Source organism: Equus przewalskii, unplaced genomic scaffold (assembly GCF_037783145.1).
Source record: "Equus przewalskii isolate Varuska unplaced genomic scaffold, EquPr2 ChrUn-6, whole genome shotgun sequence".
Classification (NCBI taxonomy): Eukaryota; Metazoa; Chordata; class Mammalia; order Perissodactyla; family Equidae; genus Equus; species Equus przewalskii.
Genome location: NW_027228754.1, coordinates 1,290,745 through 1,318,325, shown reverse-complemented (window position 1 = coordinate 1,318,325; position 27,581 = coordinate 1,290,745). Strand labels below are relative to the sequence as shown.

General features: G+C 43.1%; 1 protein-coding gene and 1 long non-coding RNA gene across 10 annotated transcripts in view; one reads left to right on the top strand and one right to left on the bottom strand.

Moving 5' to 3' along the window:
* Positions 1–1,053: 1,053 nt before the first annotated feature.
* LOC139081691 (uncharacterized) lies at positions 1,054–27,335 on the top strand. The gene is made up of 3 exons (XR_011536909.1): positions 1,054–1,254; positions 23,300–23,956; positions 26,162–27,335. It is a non-coding gene; the product is annotated as an uncharacterized lncRNA (long non-coding RNA).
* The window catches only part of CD84 (CD84 molecule), a 51,551-nt gene continuing 30,587 nt past the window's right edge, over positions 6,618–27,581 (bottom strand). For 2 of the 9 annotated variants that reach the window (XM_070608301.1, XM_008520456.2), the window contains 7 exons: positions 18,532–18,882; positions 13,812–14,063; positions 13,306–13,425; positions 12,617–12,649; positions 11,148–11,245; positions 10,144–10,206; positions 6,618–8,467 (listed from right to left, as the gene is read on the bottom strand). In XM_070608301.1, coding sequence (XP_070464402.1) covers positions 8,405–8,467; positions 10,144–10,206; positions 11,148–11,245; positions 12,617–12,649; positions 13,306–13,425; positions 13,812–14,063; positions 18,532–18,882 — 980 coding nt within the window. In that variant the 3' untranslated portion in view covers positions 6,618–8,404. Of the gene's footprint in view, positions 8,468–9,630; positions 9,737–10,143; positions 10,207–11,146; positions 11,246–12,103; positions 13,426–13,811; positions 14,064–18,531; positions 18,883–27,581 lie in introns of those variants that run through there. The other 7 variants (XR_544943.2, XR_011536906.1, XR_011536907.1 and 4 more) reach the window with 7 other exon arrangements.

The window sequence follows — 27,581 nt, the reverse complement described above, 5'->3', positions numbered from 1 at the left end:
CTTTGCATTTGTGTCTGTCCTGACCATTTTCAGATGAATTTAGCTGCTCTTTTCCTTTATTAGAAGAATGTTCTTTGTCATTATGTTCCTCAGACTTGTGTTTCTTAGAGGATTTATCTTTGGATTCATGTCTTCTTGCCTCTTTGCTTCTTCCTTCAATATCTGCCTTTCATTTTCTTTCCGTTGACCTTGATTGTGATCTTGAATAATGATGTTTTGAGACTCTAGGAGAAACATATACATCTGACTGCTCTTTTCTTATCTCTATCTGGGGATGTCTTTTCTGGGGCTAGTCCATCTCGTTCTGTATCACTAGCCGCCGTAGTCCAGAGTCCTGGCCACTAGGGCAGCACCTCCACTTGCTGCTTTCAAGAGTACTGGCCGCCCCGATGCTTCACCACAGACTAAATCACTCACGCAAGGGACCTGGATGGCACAAAGGGGATCCACTGAATATTTTATCCATTTTTCTCTGATTAAAGAAGTTCTAGTTATAAACTTTTGGCTTATTTACTATCATAGATATAAAGCTATACACCAGAGCAAGCCATAGGTTCTTCCTGTCACTAGATGGCATTGTCACATTTGTGTTTTGGAAGGATCACTCTGTGGTGTAGAGAATAGATTGGACTGGGGGAAGTGTAACTGCAGGAGGTAAAGTGCTGTTGTCCAGGAGAGAGATGGCGTTGGCTTAGAGTTCTTTCGCTACTGGTGGTTGAAAGAAGAAAAGTTAGATGGACTGTAAAAACATTCAGGAGGTGTGTCAGGGGTTTTCAAGATCACTTCCAGGTTCAGTGATTCTCTAGGAGGACTTATCAGATTTAGCACATAGTCATACTCATGGCTATGGTCTATTACAGTGGATAAATATAAGGGAAAATCAACAAAAGGCAATGGTACATGGAGTGATGTCCAGAAGAAACCAGGCACAAGCTTCCAAGAGTCTTCTCCCAATGGAGTCACAAAGGATGTGTATAATTCCGCTAGCAACATTTTGTGACAACACAAGTGAAATGTTGCCTGCTAGGGAAGCTTGCCTGAGCCTAGGATTCCAGGGTTTCTATCAACAGTCGTTAATGTACGCACTATCTACCTAACATGTACCAAAATTCCAGAATCCCAGAAGGAAAGCAAGTAGGAGAACAAACCAAATGGTTTGTACGAACAGTTGAAGCTCAGTGAACCACTCTTATCAGAGAATGTTCGAACTCTCCTAAAATCCAAGTTCCCAGACACCAGCCAAGGACGAAATTTGTAAGCACACGTTTCAAAGGACAGTAGTCTTAGGCTTACAATGTTAACTCTTTTCTGTGTTTTCTAACTGTTAACTATGTTTTTTTGTAAAGTCAGTATTTTTCTACTGCATTTCCATCCAAATGTTGGAAACTTATCAAGGGAATATACTCAGGAGTAAATAGCTTTGTTATTGAGACATAAAGGATTGTCATATTCCAGGTAAGGCAGTTAAAGACTGCAGAATCTGTTGCATCTTCATTAATTAATCAAAATATTACACCTTGAGGACTTCCTCTGTAACTTACCCGGGATCAGGCAGTTTGGATACAAATGGGGAGCAAAACCAAACATGCTGTGTCCTCATGGAGCTCACAGTCTAGTGGGGAAAGAGAGGCATTAATCATACAATCACAAAGAAAAATATTTAAAGAGAAAATTTGAAAACTGCTGTGAAGAAAGGGGATGTAGTACAATGAAAGCAAAATATGAACATCAGACGCGGTCTGGAGGAACAGGGAAGACTTCCCCCAGAAAGGGACCTCTGAGCTGAGCCCTGAGGGGTGAGTGGACATCACTGAGTGAAGTTGTGTATTGGAGGTAGTGAGAGAAAGGAGAAGGGAGGTGAAGGATTTCAGGCGGAGGGAGAGTCCTAAGGCTAATGTGTAGATTAAATTAAATAAAATGTGCTGGAATCTCAGAGGGCACTGGAAAAACACTACCATTTTTTTTTTTAATCTTCTGAAGTAGTTCCTGTATCTGCTTACAGAGTTCCTCGAAAGGGGCTCTGAAATTATTCAGGGTAATGGTTCAATTTTAGCCCAAAAAGAAAAGGATGAAGAGATACAGCTGGGGGGGGGGGGGGGCGCGGGGAGGAGGCGGGGCCGGGAGCCCAAGCACATCTGCAAAGAGTTGCTTGGAGTAGAGCATCTGGGGCTTCTTTGATAAGCAAGGACCAAAGGAATTGATTTCAGATGTAGAAGCTTCCATTTGTCTTGTACATTACCTCTTAGCAAGTCGTTTCTCCTTCGGGGTTTCATGAAAAATCCTGAGGCCCTGGACTGGTGATTCTTAGGAAACTGCAGCCTCATTCTCCTTATTGAAAAACACAGTCCTTTTTGTCCTGGGGCCAGCCCGGCAGTGTAGTGGTTAAGTTCGTGTCCTCCACTTTGGTGGCCTGGGGTTCCCGGGGTTCAGATCCCAGGTGTGGACCCACACACCCCTCATCAAGCCATGCTGTGGAAGCATCCCACATACAACAAAATAGAGGAAGACTGGCACAGATGCTAGCTCAAGGACAACCTTCCCCAAGCAAAAAGAGGGCCATTCTTCCTCACCAAATAAAACCAAAAAACAAACCCAAAACAAGGAAAAGCCCAGTCCTTTTTGTTCCTTTGCTCCAAGTGGCACTGTGGGTGACACAGACAATCCTCACTCTCCAATTCCCTAGACCCAGACTCTGAAAGTGTTTTCTAGGACTCCTTTTCTTTTCCCAATGTCTGGGTCCCAATCTGAGTTCAGTTCAACAAATATTATCAAGCTCCTCTAGGTCTTGGCCTCTATGATGGGTATTGTGAACTAAAGGATGAATAAGGGACCGGCTCCGTGGCCGAGTTGTTAAGTTCGTGCGCTCCGCTGCGGTGGCCCAGGGTTCGGATCCTGGGCGCGGACATGGCACCACTCGCCAGGCCATGTTGAGGGAGCGTCCCACATCCCACAACTAGAAGGACCTGCAACTAAGATATACAACTAGGTACAGGGGGGGTTTGGGGCGATAAAGCAGGAAAAAAAAAAAGATTGGCAACAGTTGTTAGCCCAGGTGCCAATCTTTAAAAAAAAAAGATGACTAAGATAAATGTTTTGTCCTGGGGGAAGATGGATCCCAAAGCATGTGATTAAAATGCCCAGTTTCCCTGTCTCTGGGATATCAAGGCAGATCTCCCTGCTCCGCCTCTAGCCGTGTGCCTCTGCGGTGCTCTGCATTCTTGTTGGTTCTAGTATCGGTCCTCCCTGTCTCTAGCTCTTCGCCCCTCTCTCACGGTCCTGGTCTTCTTTCTCACATCAGACTTCCTTTTGCCGGTTCTCTCTCTTCCTACTCTCAATCCCTTGATCTCTTTGTGTCTACTCAGGGCCTGAGTTTTCAGACTGCACAGAGCATTTATTATGTCATTGGTAGAGCCTTTGGGGTTTCAGCTACTTACTCTATCTCTTCTTTTCTTGAAAACAAAGTAAGACACAAAAAGAATAAATGTATTATCAAATATTTTTTGTGTTTACCTGCTGAAGTGGAGCCTGTAGTCTCACTTAGGCTTTTGCAAGGTAAAATTTTTGGATGATACTTTATTGATGGAAATTTACAAATGCATGAAATTAAGATGACATGTAGAGAGGATAAGATACCCTGTTACAAACATGGCACTTAGCTTCTGAAATAGGTTTAATGGCATTCACTAGTAGTGAGCATAATTTTCATGTTCATATTATTTAATTAACTAATCCGATAAACATCTTTTGAGGATCAGAGTGTCATTAGACACCGTGGACACAGAAGGGGAAGAAAGGTGTGTGCTATACCTCAGCAAACTTCTAGGTGTTGGGAATCCACAGCAGGTAAACAGAGGCAGCATGGTAGAGTGCCAGTGGATGGCTCTTGATGACAAGGAGTCTTGAGTTCAAAGCCTTTCTTCCCAAGTTTCCGGACTTTGCTAAGGTATTTATTCCCTCAGCCTTAATGTAACCTAGAAGAATTAATTTCTGCTTTACAGGGTTGCTGTGAGTATCAACAATAATGTACAAAGCATCTAGCATAGCAGTCGGTCTACAAAGTTGGCCCTCAGTAATTGTTACAGCCTCCCTGGCCTCAAGGAGCTCTCTATTTCCATTATTATTATTCAGACATAGCCCCTGTTCTCTCAGCCTAGCTGGAGGGACAGATAGAGCAGGTAATTAGAGTATAGTGTGGAAAGCGAAATCATAGAAGGAACAGACATTGAGTTAGGAGGATTGAAAGGTAAAAGTTTGATATCCAATGTTAATTTAGCATAATATCAGATACATTTCTACTGCAAGAACCTTATTTCGTAAGATTGTTAGCATCTTATGAAGATTTCAGGCCTATAACAGTGAATACAATGACCCAGGGCTTTTCTATGTGTAGGCATTTAATCCTCACATCAGCCCTACAAGGTCGGAACTATCATTCTCCCCTATTTACAGATGGGCAAACTGAGGCACAGAGAGGTTAAAATAACTTGCTCAAGGTCATATGACTAAGAAACCAGGATTCAGATCCAGGCATTCTAGCATCAGAGCCCGCATTTGCGACCACTCATTACACTTCTTCTATTGTCTCCTTCTTCGAGCTTCATTTTACAGCCAGCAGAGACTGTCACTAATTATACTTGAGAAAATTGCACAAATTAAGAGAAATTTAGGGAAAAGTCAAACAGCAGAAAAGTACTGAATCTGGGAGGTGAGACAGCCAGGCTGTTTCTTTTTTCCAGATGCAGCCTAAGAAGCGCTGTCTGTTGACCCAGCCTGGACCAGTCCGCCTCCTTCCTCCCTATGCCCAGTTTCCGGAGATGGCCCAGTCAAGCTCTTCTCTTGTGGGCTGTAGTTCAGAGTGTTCTGTAGCTTTTTAAGAATCACATTTGAAATCAGCTTCACTTTCTTTTCCTGAGAGACATTAGCTGCAACATTTCTCATTTTCTCAGTTCCCTGGTGGAGTCCACACTGACTTGCATGCAGAGGGACTGCCCTTGCTTATCAGAGAGCCCTGCCCCCTAAGATTTCAGTTTCAATGTGTATTTTAAAAAACTGGCACATCTTGGTCTGATTCAAGCTCCTATTCCATTGAAAGAATACTTAGATTTTATAGAGCTGTTGGTCACAATGTAGTTTGTCTGGAAAGCTGTGAAGGGGAAAATAGGATCACTCTCATTTTACTGAAGGGGAATCTAAGAGCTGAGCCCTAGGGAATGGGGTGAGTAGGTTACATCTTCACAAATCAGAAGATTCATAGAGAAGAAAGAGTGAGAGACAAGGGCACAGTGGTCCTGAGTCCCAAAGCCACTTTAAGAATTCCTGTGCGCTTGTTCCATCCCAGGTTTGTTCTCCTGGAAGACCTGGAGAACTCTTCCCTCGGATTCTTTTCTTTCTTTCTTTTTCCTTCTCCTCTGCCTCTCAACTTTCTACTGGGGTATTAGGACACTAGGATTTCACTGAGTGAGCACATCAGGGAAAGGCAGGGATGGGTTAGAGAACGAGGATGTTCAGGAGTGATCCCTCTACCCACGTAAAGGTGAGGAGCGCTTTTATATTAGGAGAAATCCAGTGTGTTTAGTGTCACTGTGGAACTTCTCCATCTCTTATGACAAAGGCTCTTTATTTCTTCCTTCATGTCCTTCCCTGGGGTGACTGCCTTTCAACCTCCTCACACCTGGCTCATTGCTTCAGGTGATGTCTTAGTTGGTCTGTCTAATTCTGAAAGTCTTCTCCCTCCAAAATGCCCTTACGCTGGGAATAGCCTCTGACGTCTGCATCCTGGATGATTGCCATAATTTGATTCCACTATGCTTATTGGCTTCTATCTAGCAATACTTCCAACATGTACCTTCTGTTCGAGCTGGCTGGTCCCTTTCAATTCTAGTCTATTCAACAGTGTTTATTGCTCATAAGCAGGTTACAAGGCATTGTGTTGGCTGGTGGTGGATACAGAGGTGCATCCTCTCATGACTACCTCTTCGTGATCGTGAAGTCATGGATCTTGCCCCTAAGTAATGTACAGTGTAGAGGGAAACAAATAATTATCTACTCTGGAAGGCAGAATGAAATGACTTATAGGGATAGAAATACCAAAGAAAAAAAAAGGAGTACAAAAAGAACCATAATTAATTTGACTAGTGATACTAGGGAAAGCTTCACAGAGGAGGTGACATCTGAGCTGGACGTTGAAAGATGTGTAAATGGACAGGGAGAGAGGGCGCTCAGCTGAGGCACTGTGTCACACATTGGGAAGGGACTATGAACATGCATGGTGTATGGGTAGCTGCCCCAAATACACCACACAGATCCAGGCTTCTGCTTTTTTTCATGCTTTACTCACTTGGATGCCCTCTGTCTCCTTTTTCATTCTCTGTCAAATCTCATCCATCCTTCAAGGCCTAGCTTCAGCCCTGCCTTCTCCGTAAGGTCTTTTCTGACTGCACTAGCTCATGCCACTCCTTGCAGCATATAGTTCAGGATTTAAATGTAGCGTCTGTGCTGGAATTGGTTCCTCAGCTAGCCTAGAGCAGACATGATGCTCATCTTATACTTTGGGGACCTTGCAGCGGCCAAAAAAGTGCTAATGGTAGTCGGGAATAGATGGTTCTGAGACTAGCACCTTCATTCTACTTAAATAGAGTTTATTTCTGCTGTCCAGTCTGTGATTATTCATGGATTTAGGATTTAGCTGGTTACATTTGCTAAACTATCAGGGAAACAGTTCTTCAAATGCTCGCTTAAATCTTCTGCTCAGCTGTGCATGATTCCTCCTCAGTGCTGGCAGGGGGACGGGGAGGGGCATCTAAGCTCACTTGAACTGCGCGACTCTCTGGGTTAAGCCTAAGGAACTGGGGTGAAGCCACTTTTATCATCTACACCATCATCTCCCAAGTTCCCTCTGAGAGTGCCTCTGCTTCCTTCAAGGTCTCTTGTTTTGATGGTTGGGTTACACTCAGTTCCCCTAAAGTGCTGGAAATATAACTGGTTAATTCCTTTTGGAGAATGGAGGTGCTGTGTATGGCTTCGTCTTCTTGCTGAGGCTGCTTGGAATCTGTATTAGTCTGGTTCTGCAGAGAAACAGGACCAATAGCAAATATATATAATATAAGGAATTGGTTCACGTGGTTATGGAGACTGAGAAATCCCAAGATCTTGTAGTCGGCAAGCTGGAGAGGTGATGGTATAGTTTCAGTCTAGTCCAAAAGGCCTGAAAACCAGGAGAGCTGATGCTGTAAGTTTCAGTCCACGTCCGAGTCCTAAGGTAGGAGAAGACCTATGTTCCAGCTCAAAGACAGTCAGACAGAGAGAGAGAGTGAATTCTCCCTTACTCTGCCTTTATTTCTACCCAGACTTTCAATGGATTTAGTGATGGCCACTCCCTTTGGAGTGGGGGATTAATCTGCTTTACTCAGTCTACTAGTTCAGATGTTAATCTCTTCCAGAAACACCTTCACAGATACACCCTGAATAATGTTTAACCAAATATCTGTGCACCTCATGGCCCAGTCAAGTTGACACATAAAATTAACCATCACAGAGTGATATGAAGGAAATGTTGGCCAGGAGGAAAATCGTACGAGGCTTCTGAAGTAGAGCTTGAATAAAAATGCCCCAGCAGTCTAGTCCTTACAGAAAGAGCATTTTGCAACTGTGCGTTTGGAGAGTGTGTCTACACAGCTGAGAGACACAACTCTGATGGCTTCCCAGGTGACACTGTCATGTGTGGTTGGGCTAGTCCAGCCAGTGGTACCCTGCACAAAGGTTCCCATGCAAAGGGGCAAGTAGAGGCTGAAATGCAGCCTACACTCTACTCTTCAAGTCATGTGATTGGGTGAGGGGCTGCATCTGCACGAGGAAAAGGGTGCCTTTGTCTAATTTGCCCAAGGTGCTGTGTGGACTGGTGAGGTTGTGTGCCAGGGCTCCTCACATGTATTGAGTGTAAGCCGAGCATCCTAGATGGTGTGCCATGGCATATTACAGGTGTGCAAAATATTGATCTTCTCCATATATGGGGTTGCTGGTAAGGGTCATCACCTCTAGTCATGAGAAGCCTCTAGCCGTATGCAACCTCAGACGTGAGCAATCTTGATTGTTTACCACATTGTGCCATAAAAATATTATTTTATCCATGTCCTATGATGTGAAGAAGGTTGAGAAGCACTGTGCCTGGGGACTTGCCTTGTCATTCATCCAGAAGGGAGCCATTTCAGAAAGGGCACGTGTCCATTTGTCTATCTAGGCACAAACTATGCCTAGTGGCAGAGAGTTTCCTGCTTTGCCTACATTTTGTGATGTGGTGATTTACAATCTCCAGGTAAGCACTGGGCAGAGAAAATCTGGGTCTGGGGCATCTGCCAACGTCTGTGGTTGTAGCTCAGTTTCCACAGGGAGAATGTTGGCTGGGAGCCTAGATTACAATTTCATAACTTGAAGTCCCAGGAGGTTTGCTGTCCTGTGTGCTGATTTTCTCCTGTGCACAAGAGGGAGACAGAGGACATGTTAACTGAAAGTTGTTACTGGGGAATTCCAGTCCCACGAGGTACCCAGGAGAGTTCTGCAAATGGCACAGGGAAATGCCTTAGATTCCCGTGATGCTGGGGAAATCTAGGGTAGGAGAGCCTTCTCTTTTGCTGAGTTGCTGCCTCCGCTCCAGTCACCTTATTTGAAAGCCCTTGGGTAGTCAACTTCTTAGCCCAGAAGAAAGCAGCAGGAGGCAATGGGGGTGTTTGCATTGATTTTGATTATAGGCTTGAGGCAACATCCAGGCTCAAGCTACCTGCCTTCCTTCTTCCTGGTTGAGCCCTAGTTCCTTCTGTACCCCAATAACTGTACCTTTGTGTACACATAGTTGCGAATCACCCCCACTAGTGTCTGACGTGCTCTAGTTATTGAGAGTACCGCAGACAATCTTCCCAAAGGCTTGAGAAGTCTTAGGTTTAAAATTACATACTAACCAATTAATAATTGTCATCCAACTGTCTAGTTGATTTACTTTGAGATGTCTCCATCCAGGACTCCCTGATTAAACCTTCAAATCTGGTCCTTTCCAATTTTATCTCCTTCTCTCTTTCCTCCCACTCTCCTTCAGACCCTGGCTCAAACATGTGGGACCCTGCCCCTCATGCCTTGCTTCTCCCATCCTTTCCTCCTCCTCCTCTTCTTTCCTCATTTACCCCCTTCTTTTCCTTCTCCCTCTTTCCCTTCCCTGATCACTGAGGAAGTAAATATTCTTCTGTCTCATTCTCCAGGACACTTGGCTCATCATTACATTCAAACTGACCTGTGCATTAAGTCCCTTTACAAAGGAAATGGCTCGTCCAGCTCACAGATGCCTTAGAGAATTAGCTCTTAATTCTTAATCATGGATTTATTTGCATTCCATTTCAACTTCCCAATATTTCCTCCCACTATTCATTTGTTATCCTTATTTCCCTTTCCCCTAGACTCCTAGGTTCAAATTTATCTTTCGTGATTGGCTTCCTGCCTATTAGCTAGCTATTAGACAGGAACACTTCAAAAACATTTCGTTCTCCAAGAAAACCCAAAGCTGTCCTTCTGACCGTGGCAGAAACGAGGACCCGCAGACAGTGACAGACCCTCACCAGCTCCCCCAAACTCTTGTGACAGGACTTACCTTCCCTCTTTGCATATTCCAGGGAAGGACACTGAGGCACAGGGAATTGTGAATGCCACTAGACCACTGCAATCAGCTGTGGAGGTTGTGTACTGTGAAGGTCAGCTGAGGGAGCAAACAGGAACTGAAATTCAGCCTGTGTTCTACTTGCTAGTTTGTGCACCTGGTGTGGGAGAAGGGCACCTGTTTTCTAGTTTTCACACTGTGAGCGAGCAGTGGCCCTGGGTGTTATAGAGGCTCGAGTTTTCACTGTAGTTCAGAGGCCTAGGGGGTCCTACATTTAAAGGGTGGGATCAGCATCCCAAGCAGGCCAGTTTGTGGATGGCCATGGACCTAGGAGCAAGGCTCTGTGCATGTGTACAAGTACCTATACCAAAGCTCCCAGCAGTCAGTCCTGAGAAGTACAGAGAAGAGTCCAAGAGAACCAGCTGGCCCCTGGTTGGATGGCTGGGGTAGAGCAGAATGGCTGGAAGAGATGGGGCAACTGGCAGAAAAGGTCAGATAGGATTTACCTTATCAGAGCACTGCACTACGGAATAAATTGAGTTCACTGGCTCCTCCTTGGCAGGGAACACCTGTAAAACACCCATGTTCCCCTTAGTGAGGGAGACCAGGCAAAACCTTATGAGTCTCCCTTCCTACTGCTGCCCCTGCCCAATGGGACCCTCCCTGGTCCCATTTTCACTAGCTGGCCTCCTCTCCTGGCCTCAGCTCTGGTCCCATCGGGCTTTGGAGAGGATCAGGGTCAGGTGGGGGTGTGGGTGGGAGAGTAGGTAGCAGTTGGGCAAAAACCTCGGGAGCCAAGAGGAGGGGTCTGCGTGGTTCAAACCGAGTCTTGCTCAATTAGGATTTTAGCTTTTCACGGGCTTTATGGACCTAGCTACCCTATCAGTCCAAGCACAGTGCTAGACTGACCCAGCAGACCTGAGTATCTGAGGAGCAGGCTGGTGAAGGCACAGAGGAAGACAACACCATGAAGAAGCCTGATCCAGGGTGGAGGTGGGGGGGGGGCAGGCAGGTAAAATGCAGGTGGGAGGAGAGGGTGTGGGACAGAGCGACTCTGAGCCTGAAGAAAGCAAGCTGCTGCTGCAGCCAGACAAGGAAATCGCATTCAAGGGGACCTTTTTCAGTTCTGTGCCCTTGGAGCCCCCTTAGCAACCTGTTCACATGTCTGAGGCCACATATAGCCCTCACCTCACACTAGGGGCTCCCTAGTTATATGTCTCTGTAGAAGGTGCGTCACTCCTAGTCATGATTCTCATCTAACCCAGAGCCAGGCCTCCATGTGGAAGCTTAGGGCCTCAACTCCTGGAGGCTGCCATGGGGTGATAATCAGTCACATTCTTGTCCTCATAGAGAGACTTGTGGTATCATTTCCCTGACATGATATTTCCTAGTTGGACCCTCCAGTTTCTTGGTTGTGGCTGCTGTCTAGGCAACAGGAAGCAGAGGCCTGCTGCCTGTGACTCCCTGTCCTGGGGGTGATGATGGGGATCCATGAGTAGCATCAACTCACCTTGGACTGGGGGATTTCATCGTAGATTCTGGACTCTGCTTGCTGGGTGTTTCTTGAAGCTGTAATATATGTGTATATTGTGTTCTTTGAGACAGCATCTGTGTCACAAATAAACATACAACCATACTATGTGAAAGGTGGATGAATTTTTAGAGATGATCTATTGTAATGTTCTCTTTTTAAGATGAAGAAATGAAGCCCCAAGAGGTTAAATGGCTCCCAGTCCTCTTGGATCCTTGGACCGTCTCTCCCTTATCTAGGGATTGTGTGTGGAATGGGAACCACCTGGCTCAGGCCCCACCCAGAGGACAGTGGGAATTCATTTCCACTCTACAGTCTGCAGTAGGCTAAAGAGATTCTCCCCAATCCCTGTGTGGGCAGTCAAAGTAGCTCTTCCACCCAGGGTCTTAGTTAATGTCTCTGGAACTTAGCACTGACTGCCTTGCATGGCTAGCTGTCTTTTAATGGAGGGTCTTAGTTTTTAAACAAGATTGATTCTATCCAGTTATACACTGTGTTGGATTCTTCTGGTGCAGACTTTCCTTTACCTCCTCAATGTTAAGCACATAGTAGATGCTCCACAAACGTTTGTTGCTTGATCAATTCACACAGTCAAACATGTATTAAGCTCCCTCTATGTGCCAGGCTCTGTGGGAGGCCACAGAGCAGCAAAGACAGGGGAGGTAAGTCCCTTCTTTTAAGAATTCATGGGCTGGTAGAGTCATGCCTTGCAGCATACCCCTTTTCTTCACTCCTAACATGGAACATTTTAGGGTCAAGGTGAAAAGAGAGAGTCAGAGTTCTGGACCTTCACAATCCAGGGCACAAACAACATATAACACATATAACGGGTCTGACTGAGCAATATCACAGGGTTCCCACGTTTCAGAGTTCAGTCCTGTCTCGGCCCCTGCCCCAGACGTGGCAAGTAAGCCAGATCGAGTGCTTGCTCTTACCTCATTTGTTGGTGAAAAAGGACCGCTTCTTTCTTCCCAAGAGTGTGAGGGATCGAAGACAGGTGTCTTTTTGAGAAACCCTGAAGATCACCTATGACCTGAGCAAGTTGTGTGACTTCTCCCCATCGTGAGGCCATTTGAGTTATAGTTAGTGTCACAAACTCTTCCTCTAGAATGCCTTTCTCTAGCTAAGCCCAGGCCCGTCCATTTTAAGTACAGTAGCTGACATTTACTGAGTACTTACTATGTGCCAGGCACTGGGCCAAGTATTTTATATGTGTAATTCCATTTAGTCCACTTACTAAGCATATGCAGCACAGCCTATTATTGTACATATTTTACAACCGAGAAAACAGACTTACAGTAATAAAATGACTGGTAGGTATAAATGGTTAAGCTGGGACCTTCACCCCAGACTGCCTGCAATGCAAGCACAAGCTTGGTCTTAACCACTCTGCTGTGAACTCATCTCTCCCAGTTGTCATCCGGGGAAACTTGTGGCTGAGAACTTACCAGGGTTCTTACTGAAGGTCTTGGAGTAGGAACCTGAGGAATTAGACCCAGAGGAGAATCAGGCACGTGGAAGTACAAGCAGAGCCTTTCTACATCCAGGCTCATTATCATGATTGGTGGGAAAGGAGGGCTTTGGGTGGACATGGGGTTAGGAGGAATAGGAGGATGTAATGACCCCCTAGGGGCCCAAGATCCAGTTTCCTCAATTGAGAATGGCACAATTACAGCAGGATCCAGAGGGATCTCGTGACAATCACGGGATACAAAATTAGTACATGTCCCTCAGTGACTCTCCGAAAGTCCTAGTCAAAATACAACATAGTTGGAAGTGACCCCGGAGACCCTCTAGTCCAAACCCCATTTCACATGTGAGAACACTGAGCCAGAGAGGTAAAGACACGTGTTCAGTAAAGCACAGCTTGTTAATGGCAGCGCTAAACTCAAACCCAAGTTCTGGGCCCAGCAGACACTGGTGATCCCAGAAACAGATCTGAAGACCATTCAGGGTAATGTCATATAGTCCTCAGAGCCATTATTCTGGGGATGGTGAGGTGGTGGGGTGGCACGGGGCCTGTAGGAAGCCTGATACCCTAGAATAAAAACCTCTCCACACCACCTTGGATAAATGACTTCAGTCCCCGGAAGACGGAAGGTGCATTTCCAAATTTTACCTTCTGGGAAAATCCTACCTTGTCTTCTTTTGCAGAAAAGGAACAGAAGCACTGCAGGTAGAATGAGCATAAACAGAGAGAGCACAGCCAGCCCACTCAGCAGCCCAGTGCGGCGAGTATGGAGGCCCATTGCAACATCTGGAAATAGAAAATGCAGTGTCACTGAGCTCTTGGGAAATAGGCCCAAGAGGCCGGGTAGGCTTGTCCACATTCAGGGGCACTATCAAAACTGGGTGCCCTCCAGAGGACTGCCAAAGCTCTGAGAGAAACTCTACTATCTACTATTACAGGTCAAGATTCAGAACTGAGACAGAGAGCAGGGGCTGCCCCAGAACACCCTGCAATGCCTGGCATCTCTCAGAAGGCTTTGGACTCTTTTCCATGGCTTCCTGGGAGGAGATGCCCCTGGGGACCACGCCCGGCCTAAGGGAGGCACATTTCCCTGGAGAACAAGCCTCAAATTCAGGCCGTGCAGCTCTTCTGAGGGATTGCTGACTCCAGGAGAGACAGACAGAGCTGGTTACCTGTACAGAGCTGCCGGGCAGAGATGGAGTCAGAATTATTGCTGACAGGGTTCCAGACTGTACACGTGTAAGTCAGCTCTTGGTTGACAGGGGTCCTGAAGATTTGAAGGACATTACCCTCTTCCCCCAGGGGACTCCAAGTATATGTCACATTTTTTTCTTCTTTTTCCACAGAGCATGTCAGTGTGACATTACAGGTGTTGTTCATCGATGTCATTAAACTCTGAGTAATTTTTGGCTTCCCAAGCCGACCTGGGAGGGGAAAACATGTGAGCCAGTGGTAAGCTGGAGCTTGTGAGAGCCAACTGTTAACTTTTCAGAAATTTTTCAAGATGGTTATTAAACAGAGCCATCATGAAAAATTAAATTACAAAAACCTACAATAAAATAATTTTAAAAACAAAGCTAATAAATACTTAAAACTCATCACTTTCTGTTTTTTTGACATCTATTATAGCTGCCCTTTGTAAGGATGTACAAAGTCTTCGCAACTTTGCATGTCTTACAATTAGCCACAGGGGCCTGCCGGGTGGAGTAGTGGTTGAGTTCGTGTGTTCTGTTGCAGAGGCCAAGAGTTTGTAGGTTTGGATCCTGGGTGTGGACCTAGCACTGCTCATCTAGCCACGCTGTGGTGGCATCCCACACAAAATAGAGCAAGATTGGCACAGATGTTAGCACAGCAACAATCTTCCTCAAGCAAAAAGAGTAAGATTGGCAACAAATGTGAACTCAGGGCTAATCTTCCTTGCAAAAAAAAAAAAAAAAAAAAGCCACAGTGGGAGTGTTTACACCACAGAAATTGGCAAATGCTACAAACTAGGGCTTGATTTACTATTTTGTTGATTATTGCTTTAGACTTAAGAAAGCAATGGAAGAAAGATTACTAAAGGAGATTAAACTTAAAAGGGCATCCTTTCTGTAGCCATTACACTGTGAATAGCACAAAAAAACTAGGAAATATTCTTCCGCTACATCAAAACCATTATCCAGTTCAGCAAAGAAGTTGCTCACGTCATTGACGAACAAGTGAAGTTCTGACATATATGGATGTGTGTATGCACATATTCTGCATGAAACAACCTTTAAGAAACTTTTTCTGGTTCTGTTTTCTAGTGTATGTGGGTTTTCTTTAAGTTTCTGTTTTGTTTTGAAGTGCCTGTGATGAAAGTTAAAACCTCTTTAAAAGTTCCTTTTGAGAAATCTTGTTACTAAAGCAATCAGAAGGTAAACTGAAAAAGTTGTAGGCTAGTAAAGGGTTATCAAAGAACAACTATATTTAAGTTGAGGTAATGCTGTAGCTAGATCTGGAGCTGGCAGAAGGAAGGGGATGTTCGCTTCTTCAAGGCAAGGGAAAACAGAATTGAAACAAAAAAACAGCTCACTAATTGGGAAAAAATATTTACAAGCCACTTATCTGACAAAGGGTTAATCTCCATAATATACAAAGAACTCACACTGCTTAACAACAAAAAAACAAACAACCCGATCAAAAAATGGGCAGAGGACATGAACAGACATTTCTCAAAAGAAGATATGAATATGGCCAATAGACACATGAAAAGATGTTCATCATCACTAATCATCAGGGAAATGCAAATCAAAACTACACTAAGATATCACCTTACCCCCGTTAGATTGGCAAAAACATCCAAAACCAAGAACGACAAATGTTGGAGAGGTTGTGGAGAAAGAGGAACCCTCATACACTGTTGGTGGGAATGCAAACTGGTACAGCCACTATGGAAAACAGTATGGAGATTTCTCAAAAAGTTAAAAATAGAAATACCCTATGACCCAGCCATCCCATTACTGGGTATCTATCCTAAGAACCTGATAACAGATATCTCAAGAGTCCGTTGCACCCCTATGTTCATCGCAGCATTATTTACAATAGCCAAGACGTGGAACCAGCCTACATGCCCAGAAACTGATGACTGGATAAAGAAGATGTGGTATATATACACAATGGAATACTACTCAGCCATAAAAAAAGACGAAATTGGCCCATTCACAACAACGTGGATGGACCTTGAGGGCATTATGTTAAGCGAAATAAGTCAGTCAGAGAAAGACGATCTCTATATGACTCCACTCATAGGTGGAAATTAGTATATTGAGAAGGAGATCTGATCGGTGGTTACCAGGGAAAAGGGGGAGTGGGGGGAGGGTACGGAGGGGGAAGTGGTGTACCCACAACATGACTAACAAAAATGTACAACTGAAATCTCACAAGCTTGTAATCTATCATAACATTAATAAAAAAAAAAAATAAAAAAAAAAAAAAAAGAAGGAAGGGGATGTTCTTTTCTCTAACGGGAGATGAGAAAATGGCCACATTCAGAGTTGATAAATCTAGTTCATCTTGCCAGGGCTGCTGTGATGGGGTTTGTCCCTTCCACTATAGCCATGTGAGGAAGGCACTCGAGGAGTCAGAAGGAACTGGCACACAACTTTCTAGTTAATGTGGTGTCTATAAAGGCAGTGTATTTAGGAATGTAAATATAGGAACTATTGGTCTGTTCTCATGAGGGAGCAGAACATGAGAAGTAAGATGCTGTAAAGGTCTTTGATTCCAGCCTAGCCAGAAACTCTGGTCCTAAGAGTCTCTTAGGGGGATCTAAGATTCCAGATTTGCATTAGTGATGACTTGGCAAAAAGACTTCCAAACAAGTTTGGACCAAAGACTTTGATTAACTGTAACACTGACAGATACAACGTATAACGAAAAATGGACCAAATTGTGTGTGTGTGTATGTACTTCTTTAGAAACTTGATTTACAAGAATGTTTGAGTCTCTGTTGGTATTTACTTATTTTTAAAAAGACTTTTTTTGGTGGGTGTCAAGGTAAGGGATAGCGGTGAAGAATAGGATCCCACTTCATTTTTCTCAGCAGGAACAGATGTTACCTGCGCAAAGCTGCTGGGCAGAGAAGGTCAGGATTGTGGCTGACAGGCCTTCATCCTCCCAAGTCAGAGTGTGGACGCCACTGGCGGCCTGGTTCAGAATCCGGGCTCCACAACTCTCTAACTGCGGAATGGTGGAGCAGGAATACAGCTTTGCTGAGCTTTAGATCCCTCAATTATAACACGAGGATAACAATTTCCTCCTGCTAGAATTGACGTGGATTAAATGAGCTATTATTAAAGACTACTCTAATATCCATTTGTCTTTCTGTCTGTCTATTCATGTGTCTATCCATCTGTCTGTCTATTCATCTATCTATCCATCTATCTGTCTATCTAATCTATCATTATCTATCTATGATTGTATGCACATTAATTATCTATAGAAGAGACAAAATAAGCTGGTGACAGTGACTACCTCTGAGAAGGAAGAGTATAAACTATGGACTCTGGGTGATAATGATGCACCAATGTACGTCATTGATTGTGACAGATTTGCCTGTCTGGTGGGAGATGTTGATAGCAGAAGAGGGTATGCATGTCTGTGGGGCCAGGGTGCATATGGGAACTCCCTGAACTTTCTACCTAATTTTTCTATGAACCTTGAACTGCTCTAAAAAGTACAATCTATTTGAAAGGGAAAAAAAAAGTTCCGGAGATGGATAATGGTGATGATTGCACAACAACGTGAATGTACTTAATGCAACTGAACTGCACGCTTAAAATGATTAAAATGTTAAACATTATGCTATGTATATTTTGTCACAATAAAAAAGAAAAAAAAGAAAAATGGATTTACTGTATGATTTCATTCTTGGGCGTTTATCCCAGAGAAACACACACTTATTTCATGTAGAAACCTGTACATGAGTGTTCGTAGCAGCTTTATTTGTAATTGCCCCGAGCTAGAAACAACTAAAATATTCCTCAGTAGGTGAATAGTTAAAACAAACTAGTGGATCCATGCCGTGGAATACTATCCAGCAATAAGAAGATACAAACTATTGATACTTGCAATAATTGGGATGACTCTCAAAGAAATTACACTAAGTGAAAAAAGCAAATCTCAAAAGCATGCATACTGCATGATTCCATCTATGTAACACCTGTGAAATGATGTAATTATAGCTATGAAGAATGGGTTAATGTCTTCCAGCAGTTTGGGACAGGAAAGGGGCAGTAATGGGTGACTATAATGGATGAGGGAATCTTGTGGTGATGGTAGAGTTAAGTATCTTGACTGTGGTGGTGTTTTGTGAAGCTACATATGGGAATAAATTATACAGAGCTACACATATACTTACACATAAATGAGTACCTGTATACCCAGTGGAATCTAAATGAGCTCTATAGATGGTACCAATGTCAATTCCTGGTTTTGCTTCGTACTACAGTCACGTAAGATGTTACCATTGGGAGAGGCTGGGTGAAGTGGGCACAGAATCTCCCTGTATATTTCTTTACACCTTTCTGTGTATCTGTAATCACTTCAAAATAAACAAAAACTTTTAAAGTGCTTTGCAAACACTATCTTACTTGATCCTCACAATAACTAGGGGAGGTGAATACTATGATTATTCACATTTTATAGAAAAAAAAAAACAAGGCCCTGGGACAAACTGCGAATAGGAGATTGATTACAGAGCTAAAAACAAGCAAAGCCACATCCTTTTTATAAGTATCGGTATATTTATATAAGTATTTGTAAGCATAAAACAATTTAGGGAACCCAAGTGTCAGAAGTATACGTGTTCTTTTGATAGCAAATTTGCAAAGTAAAAATAAAAAACAAACCCTCTGTCTTCCCACAACTTACGATAGACTTGAAGCTTGAAGTGCTTGGTGGTGGTGGTGATCTTCTTTTCAGAGGTCTTTAAACTTATGTCGGCTTTGTAGGTCCCTGCATCTTCCATCCTCAGATTCCTGATCTCCAGGTTATAGTTCTGACCTGAGACATTTATTCGTTCATAATAATCTTGGTGGGTCACAGTAATTATGGGTGGTGTTCCGGAATTTCCTGGTATTATAGAAGCAACTGACGATTTGGAAGTCCAAGCAATGCTGTTAACTTGCTGTGATCCTTGGATATTTAAGGGGAAAGTAACCGACTCTCCCAGAATCCCATTCACTGTGATGATGTCTGTGTTGCTTCCAGATACTTCCAGACCTGAGGACATACATAGAAAACCATAGCCATTTGACAGTTGCACCTTTTAGAGTTTCCTGTCCCCCCAGGCTTGAGTCTCCCTAAGGAGCTGCCGTGGGTGCAGCTCATCCAGTTTCTTGAGGATTTTTTTGTTTTTTGAGCATTTTACTCTAGGAATATTTTATATGTTAGATGGCTAAATTTTCAAAAGGATTCTCACTTAAGAACTAAGTTTCCCAGTGAATTTCAAGGGGTCTATCTCATTACAAACATGTTTATCTAGACATCGAGTCTGAGAGCTAGAAGGGATTCGAGAGATGAAGACCATAGACTTCTATGACGTCCAAGACATTAAACGTCTTGCTTTCCCAAGGTCATATTCCCAAGTGGTAGAAGAGCTGGGACAAGAGTCTGGAATGGCTACTGCAGTCTTTGCAAAAACGATTTATGCCACTATTCCTGGGAGATACAGGCAGAGACTGCCTTAGAGGCTCTGGAGTAAACATTCCCTAAGTTGGTGATTTATGGGGTCTTTTTTGTTCACTACTATATCCCCAGTCTCTAGAAGAGTATCTGAAACATAGTGGGTGCTTAGGAAATAATATCTGCAGAAAGAATTGATAAATGGAATTCACCTATGTGTTGCCTAGAATCTTTTGGAACAACTTCTGAAGTAAGCAAAGTTAGTTTATTGATCCAAACATTTATGAATGACCGCATGTTATTTATTCAGGGTCAGTTTTGTTCTGGACACTATGGCAGGTATTTATTAATTTAATTTGTAATGCAAATGTTTGTTGAGCATCTATTCTTTTAAGCATGATACAAGGAACTGGGGACGCGATGGTGAGTAAAAAAAGATAGAGTTTCCACTCTCCGGAACTTAGCAGTTAAAGAAGGAAATGAGTGTTGATCAGATAACCACAGATGGTTAGATTGAAATATATAAGTCTTAAGGTGATTTGAGAGAGAATGGCAAGGGGACTTGATCTATTCTGGGAATCCAGGAATGCTTTCTAGTAAAAGCTGAAAGATGAGTGTTTTTGAAATCTAACATTGGAAAAAATAAAAGGTTTATTTTCTTCTCCTCCATCACCTTATGAAGAAAATTGGTTTATTACGCAGTTTATAAAATAAAAGAGTATAATTATAAGGTGTTATTTTCTTCTCTTCCTCCTCTTCTTTCATTACTCTGTTATTCTCACTGAGCTCTATTTAATGAGAGACGGTGTTTTGAGGCAGCATAGATGATATTCAAAATATTTAATAACCAATAGACACAACCACTGGCCAATCAGAAAAGGCATCAGCCATGAACAATTATTGGGCTGTTCTGATGAGTAACGGCTGCATGTTCCCCCAAAGAGCAGGATGTAAGTTTCCACATAAGTGGGTTCAGGCTGACTCTTAAGTTTATCCAGGGCTTGGCATAAAGAGGGCAAGAATAAAGGTCATTGGGAATACAAGTTATTTTGAAGTGTCAGAAAAGCAAAGGGATTTGTTAACATGATGGTCTTGTCTCACTATGGCACCCTTCTAGCCCGGGAACTCCTGAATGAGCCCAGGGACTGCTAGTCTAAACCTGTTTCCTTTCAGACCAACCAAGATTTTCCTTTAGGAGGAATATCCCAGGCAAGGCCTGGGGGGGTGGGGCGTGCAGAGAAGGGGGAAACTAAGGGCCCTTATCTACAATCATTTATTAAGTGCTAACTACATGTCAGATGATGCTGTATTAGGAACTCAGGATGAATAGGATATGGTTGTGGTCCTGAGGAGCTCACAGCCCAGAGAATAACACAGGTGTGTGTAAGTGAAAAATAATACAATGTGATGAGTGCTAAATGAAAAGAGCAAAAGGAACAAATGTTGAGGGGACAGAAAGAGAGACTAAACTTGCCTTCAGTGGCAGGAGTCAGTCTACAAAATCTATTTCCTTGAACATGAATTCTCTCCACATAAACTGTTCCACTGGGTTGATGAGGTCTGGTAGAGAGACCCTTGGAGTGTCCCAGCCTGAATCCCTGGCTGTTCTAGACATGGGCATGTGACCTGTGCAGTTGCATAGAGCCTTGAGCTCAGAAGGACACTGAACTCGGTTGAATGCTGCTGTTGCCACCTCGAAATTATTAATATTCTTTGAACAAGGGGCCCCATATATTCATGTTGTACTAGGTTCTGCAAACTCTACAGCTGGTCTTGGTGCCAGATCGCCCACATCTCTTAAGGCTTTTTTGACTTCAGCCCCAGCTCCCAATTACCATTCCACTCTTTAGATTCAGGTTAGGTGTGAGATGATGGACAGGATGTAGGTTCCATAGACTCAATTCTGGTGAGTTCTCTTGTTAAACCCCAGGAAGTGTGTAGGCCGTTTGCTAAGGCTGACACCTGCTTAGCATTGGGGCGGTTGTGCCACAGGCGGTTAGTGTGTGGCTGTTTTGGAAGCGTATCTTATTTCCCATAGCAAGTCATTCAGGAAATGGTGCTGGGGGTAGCAAAGGGTGATGAAACACTGAGGGTGGCAGATAGGCAATGCTGGGGGAGGTCCTGCTGCTATTTGTGCTCCTGGTGTTGTTGAGAATCCTGGGCCTGCTGAGAAAAGGCAAAGGGCTTGCACAGGCATAGGATTCTGACTACTTTAAACACTCGGACTGTGGTCTGAGGAAAGCAGCTGCAAAACCATAGCGTGTAGTGGAAAGACAGGCAGGCTGGAGACGTAGGTGCTAGTATTTCTACTTATGCGCTGGGCAACCTTAATAAAGTCACAAAACCTTTCTGAGTCTCAGTTTTTTCATTCATAGAATGGAAATAATAGCTATAAAATTCGCTGTATCTAATTAGTGATCAACAAATTATATATTATGAGTGGAATTGCTTTGTTAACCATCAAGGCAAAATGAATGCTAGTCATTTCTAAGGTTGATAATGATAATGATGAGGATGAGAACCACCCATCATCTTAATAATTGGTACCTGCCGTTTAGGGCTTCTCTAGTCCATCTCGATGATGGCCTTGGTGACACGAGGGCTATACTGAAGAATGTATGAAAAGCCATTATTAATAGCTAATTCAAGTAAAGCCCAGAGGGATAGTTTTAGGTACCACTCCACTTAGGGGACTTTATTCTTCTTTTAAAGACTTCAGATTTTTAAAAAAGAATGTCCACATCAACCAACCCCAATATTTATTTTTCTAGGTGCTGAAGGGATTCAGACGTTATACTAGTGTTGGAGGGGACCTAAGGAAAACTCAATTTCACAGAGAAATTGTGGCACAAAAATGTCTTGAAGACTTACTATGAAATGCACTATGCAAGTCTATGACCAAAAGAAATTCCCTGCCTTTTAAAGGAATTTCCTATCTGGTTAGGGAAATAAGACACACACATACACATAACTCTCCTTTGTAGTATGAGGTAGTAGGTGATAAATTCCAGTGAATGGTAAAGATAGTAATTGCAGTAGGAATTCAAAGAAGAGAGAGATCACTTGGAGCTGTGGTGGTTAGAGAAAACTTCTTGGAGAAAGCAGAATTTGAGGAGGACTTTGAAGAGTAAATATAATTTTCTTGGCTAGAAAGGGAAAGGATGGGTGTCTTCCGTCCTCAGGTCCTGAATAAACACTTAAAAGCAGGAGAACGTGTGATGTAGGTTGAATGAATATGGATTTGAGTAGCAGAGTAGAGAGAGATAAGGCTGAAGCTACAAATTAGGTTTGGATTTGGGACAGCCTTGAGTTTGAAGTTTATACCACACACAGAGGGGAGCTATTAAAGCTTTTGAGGATAAAGATTAAAATGATGTTTTAGGGTCATAGTAATATAATAACGATGTGTAGGGGGGAGAAGCTGGGCTTGAGAGACCATTTCAGAGGCTTTTGTAGCCATCTGGGCATGATGAGGGGATGATAATGGGAATGGGAAGGAAGGGATGAATTTGAGAGACAACACAAAGAAAGGCAAGGAATAAGGAGGCATCTAATAGGATTTGATTGTTCAACAACGTATTTTGAGTGTCTACTTTGTGTCAGTGGAAAACTGATAGATATAGAAAACTGATTAAGTTTCAGATGGAAAGAAGTCAAAAGGAGAAGACAAATGTAGTGTTAGAAATATTGAATTTGAGACGATGGTGGACCATCTAAGTAAGCAGTTGAAAGGATGGGAGATAAGAAGGGAGAATAGGCTTGAAGTATTGTTTGGGGAGCTGTGGCAGAATCTGCTAGTTGTTTTACAATATTTGTTCTCTCCCTCATTTTTAGTAACAATCCCCAAGTTTTAGCAGGGCATATGATCACCCAGAATACTAGCTTTCTGTCGGCTACGGTTGGTCATGTGACTAAGTTCAGGCCAATGCGATGAAAGTGGTAGTGTTGTATATGACTTCTACGTCTTTAAGAAGAGAGCACAGTGCTTTCTTCATCTCTTTCTTTCTTCTTGCAGGTTGGAATACCATGACAGCTGGATCTCAGACAGACATTTTGTATCGGGAAAGAAGAGGAAGCCAAGTGCTGAGAATGATGGCGCAGGAAGATTGAAAAAGTGTGGGTCCCTGATGACCTTGTGGACTATTCTACCAATGAAACTGCCGACTCCTGACTTTTTTACATGAGCAAGAAATAAATTTGGCAATATCTCTAGAGGAGAATCAAAGGCAAGAAAAGGCTGGAACTCTGGGGTGAACTTGGATAGAAAAATATGTTTGCTGTGACCCCTAGGTAGCTCTGGTGAAGAGGGAACCTGGGACTCCAAGGGCAGGATGACACCAGCTTCGACAGATAGCACTGCGGACAGGCTGATCATTGGACGTGGCCTTCCCCTCATGGAAGGGAAGCTGAGCACCTTTCCCTGCCTAATATGCCTTTCTGTGTGTTAGGTGACAACTCCTATTTCCCCGGATGAACTGATGGGTGTGGGTGGACTTTACAAATGTACTTTCCATGATAAAGTAGGTGTCAAAAATCACTGACTAGAAGAAAGTAAAAGAGACTACGAGAAAAAGAAAGGTATTTGGGGAAAAACAGCATCAGAACTTCATCTGGGTTAGAAAGACTGACGGAGTGGGAGGACTTTACCTGGCTTGAGGGAAATTCTTCAGAGGTGAGCAAGAGAAACTTACTAAAGAAGTGTCGAGTGGAATCCAAAAAGATTTCAAAATATCAAAAATTGATGACAACGGAGAGGGCACTTAGATCTAAAAACCAATTAATTTTCCTTAGATTCTATTAAAAACAAAGAGACTATACACTTGGGGTTTTGGGGGGCTCTCTAGTATCCTTTCATATACTTTGCCATCATCTACTAGGCCCTGCCTGTTCTGGCCCCTCCTTCTCTCTCCTCATCTCCTATTCTTCTTTCCCTCACTCACTCCAACCATACTGGCTTTCTCATTCTTCAAACAGGCCAGGAACACCTGCTGTTGCCTTAGAGATTTTGCATTTGCTGTCCTTTTCTACAAGTCTCTTTCTAGTATTCCCTCACTGCGAAACTCTGCTCCCGCGTCGTCTCATCAGAGAGAGCTTTCTTGATCACTGTGTTAAAGCAGCAATCCCCGCTCCATTGCTCTCTATCGCTTTGCCTTACTTTGTTTTTCTTCATGGCAATCATCACTACTAAAGCATTGAATGTCCACATTTATTTATTATCTTCCCCAACCCCTACCCCCACTAGAATGTAATTGCCATGAGTGGAGTCTTTGTTTTGGTCACTACTATTTCCCTAACAACTAGTGGATGATTATCAAATGTTTGTTGAAAGAATGAATAGTTTTTTGACTGCTTACCTAGTTACCCCTTTTCCAGCAATAAAAAGCAAGATAGAAAAACTCATAGCAAGAGAAAATGAGGGCAAGAGAGAATTCTACTGGTTCTTGGATCTTGGTGTGAAAGATCCAAGATATAAAATGATTAATAAGGAGCAGTTGGCTAACTGTAACTCCTTTCCACTCCAATATCTCACACTGCTTGCAAAAAAAAAAAAAAAATGCATAGATGTACATGATGGATTTTCACAGCATGATTAGTAAAAATGTCCTGAACTAGGGATCAAGAAATATGTTCTAGTCAAGGCTCTGTTGTCAACTGGCTAAATGACCATGCATAAGTCATTTTCCTGCTAAGTCTCAGGATTCTGGTTGGCAAATGAAATAAAAAAGACACGCCCTGCCACTGTGAGGAATTATAAGGATTAAATGACATGAGAGCATTCTCAAGTGTGTATACCAATGGAGAAGAATCTAGAGAGACTCCGAAGGGAGTCTTGCCATGAGGAGCACCTTGTCTACCCCGTGTGAGGCATCACGACTAAGTGATGAACAACCAGACTGCCTGAGCTTGAATCCTGGCTCTGTCAGGTACCAGCCATGAGATCTTGGGAAAGTCAACAACCTCTCTGTGCCTCAGTTTTATCAGCTTTAAAATGAAGCTCATAGCACTTACCTGATAGAAGTGTTGTGAGATTTAAATGAGTTAGTATTTGTAAACCCCTTAGAAAAGTGCCTGGCATACACTAAGCACTGTATATGTTTGTTATATAAAACACGGAAGCATTGTTACAGAGATGAAAATAACATCCCCAGGCAAAAATGAAGGGAAAAGAAGAGTTGGCATATTGGAGAGATGTTAGAGAAGGTCAACATGTAGCTATTAATGAGAGTGGAAATAAGGAAGTGTATTGATGCTTAACAGCTACATAAACCCCCTTGCTTCTTTGGGATCCTTCAAATAAGCATTTCTTTTTCTTTTTTGGAACTAGTTCAAGTTCCCCTCCTCTCTTCCCTTCCACTGCCTTCCTGATCAATAAGTGGGGATGGAATCTCCCAGAATATTTCAGGTGTGGAAGGGTGACTAGAGGTAGCTGTACCCTGTGGCACCCAAACGAGAGATGGTTGTAACCAGTTATACTGAGTGAAGGGAAGTAGAGGGCAAAGAGGAAGCAAAGGGTTGAGCAGGAATTTTGTGTCTTTCTTTTTGTGGGTGGAAATTCCTTGGTCATGAGATTTAAAAAAGGAAGCTACCACTTCCATACTACAGTATACTATTTTCTGCTGGATTTTTTTTTTTTTACTGGATATCATCTTCATTGAGATTTGGGTTGACTTGAATCCACTTCTTCAAAACAAGCAGAAACAATCACACACACGTTCTCAAAACAGAGATAGGATCCTGGCCAACCATTGATTTTACCACCACTCCCCTCCACTAGCACATAATCAAAAATTGAGTATAACAAAGGAAATACTGGTACGTAGACAGCTCCACCAACATTGGTACCCCGACTGATTGCTTATACCTTTTTCTTTTCCAGCTTCCACATAGCTGAGCCTGGTTACCCACAAACTTTCAAATTCCTCCCTCTCCAAGATTCCATACAAGAAAGGTTTGATTCAGGAAATACTTGAGTAGCCTGAGTGACCCTGCATGACCTTTGGGCACCTGCTGTGACGGTACTCTGGCTGCTTTGTCGGTCACCAGATTGATTTCCAGAGCTGAGCAGGCTGACAAGGTGGGCCTCTACTCCCTCTGAGGGAGTCTTGTGTTATCGCAGGGATGGAGTGTCCCAGCCTCTATTTGGAAATTAGATTTTTGGGCTGATGTCCTGGTATCCAGTTTTCACCATTCATAACATATTTTTCCATTTCTATAATTGAGCTTCTGGTTTTGAACCCTTTCTGAGTGTCTGTGGCAGTAGTCTGCTCAAATCTCTTTCTAGAACAGAGCCTTTGTCTTTATCTTGAAGGCTCCTCTCTGTAAGGACTTTGGACCAGTGGCAATTTGGCTCTTATCAGGGCTCTTCTTCAGGCATGAAATCCTGTCTCTAACCCCCAGGATGGTGGTTGGGGCCTACTTATTCATGGGCAGATATCCAGATGAGCCCACTCATCTCTTGGACTTCTAAATATTAACTGTTGGAATGCCCCATGACTGTGTTCTACATTCAACAGGATATGAAGACTGTTGACAATGGACTTTTGCTTATTCTGAAGAAGCTAATTCAAGTCAACCAAAATCAGATTGATGAGAATGGTGCTTGAACTATGTCTGGATATGGTATTTTCCTTGGATATTCTGCCTTGCTGGCCTGCCTAAACTTTCGTTATTGGCAAAAGATTGCCCACCAAACCCAACCCTCCTCTACAAGTGGGTTTAGAGACAGGCTTAGCCTCTGCCTGAATAATCCTGTCTTGCTGAGAATAAAACACCACTCTTCGCTAACAATTCCTACAATGTGGTAACGACCAATAGTAAGGACAGTATTTTATTTCACTTTAGCCTCAAAGTTGGTGAAGGCAGCGTTGCTCAGTGGTTAAGTGTAAGACACTGGAGTTCAAATCCTACTTCCTCTACTTTTTGGCTAAATGATCTCTAATTTTCTGTGTCTCAATGTTTTAATCTGTAAAATTGGAATATATCAATAGTACTCATCTCAGAGTATTGTGAGGATTAAACAAAATAATAAATGTAGACTACTTAGAGGAATGCCAGATGTGTAGTGATTTTTTTCCATAAATGGTTGGTTATTACTATTATTTGTGAGAGATAGGAGAAGAGAACAAGGGGAGGGGTTGACAAAAGTGAGGCCAGACAGGTGAGGAGAAAAGGAAGCATTAAAAGAATGTGGGGGAGAACATGTGGAGGGAAATGGGCATGCAGCAAATGTGGTAGACTCTTCTCTCTTCTACCCCAGAGGGGGTGTGGCCAGTTGGCCACTTGGAGGAACAGTCAGA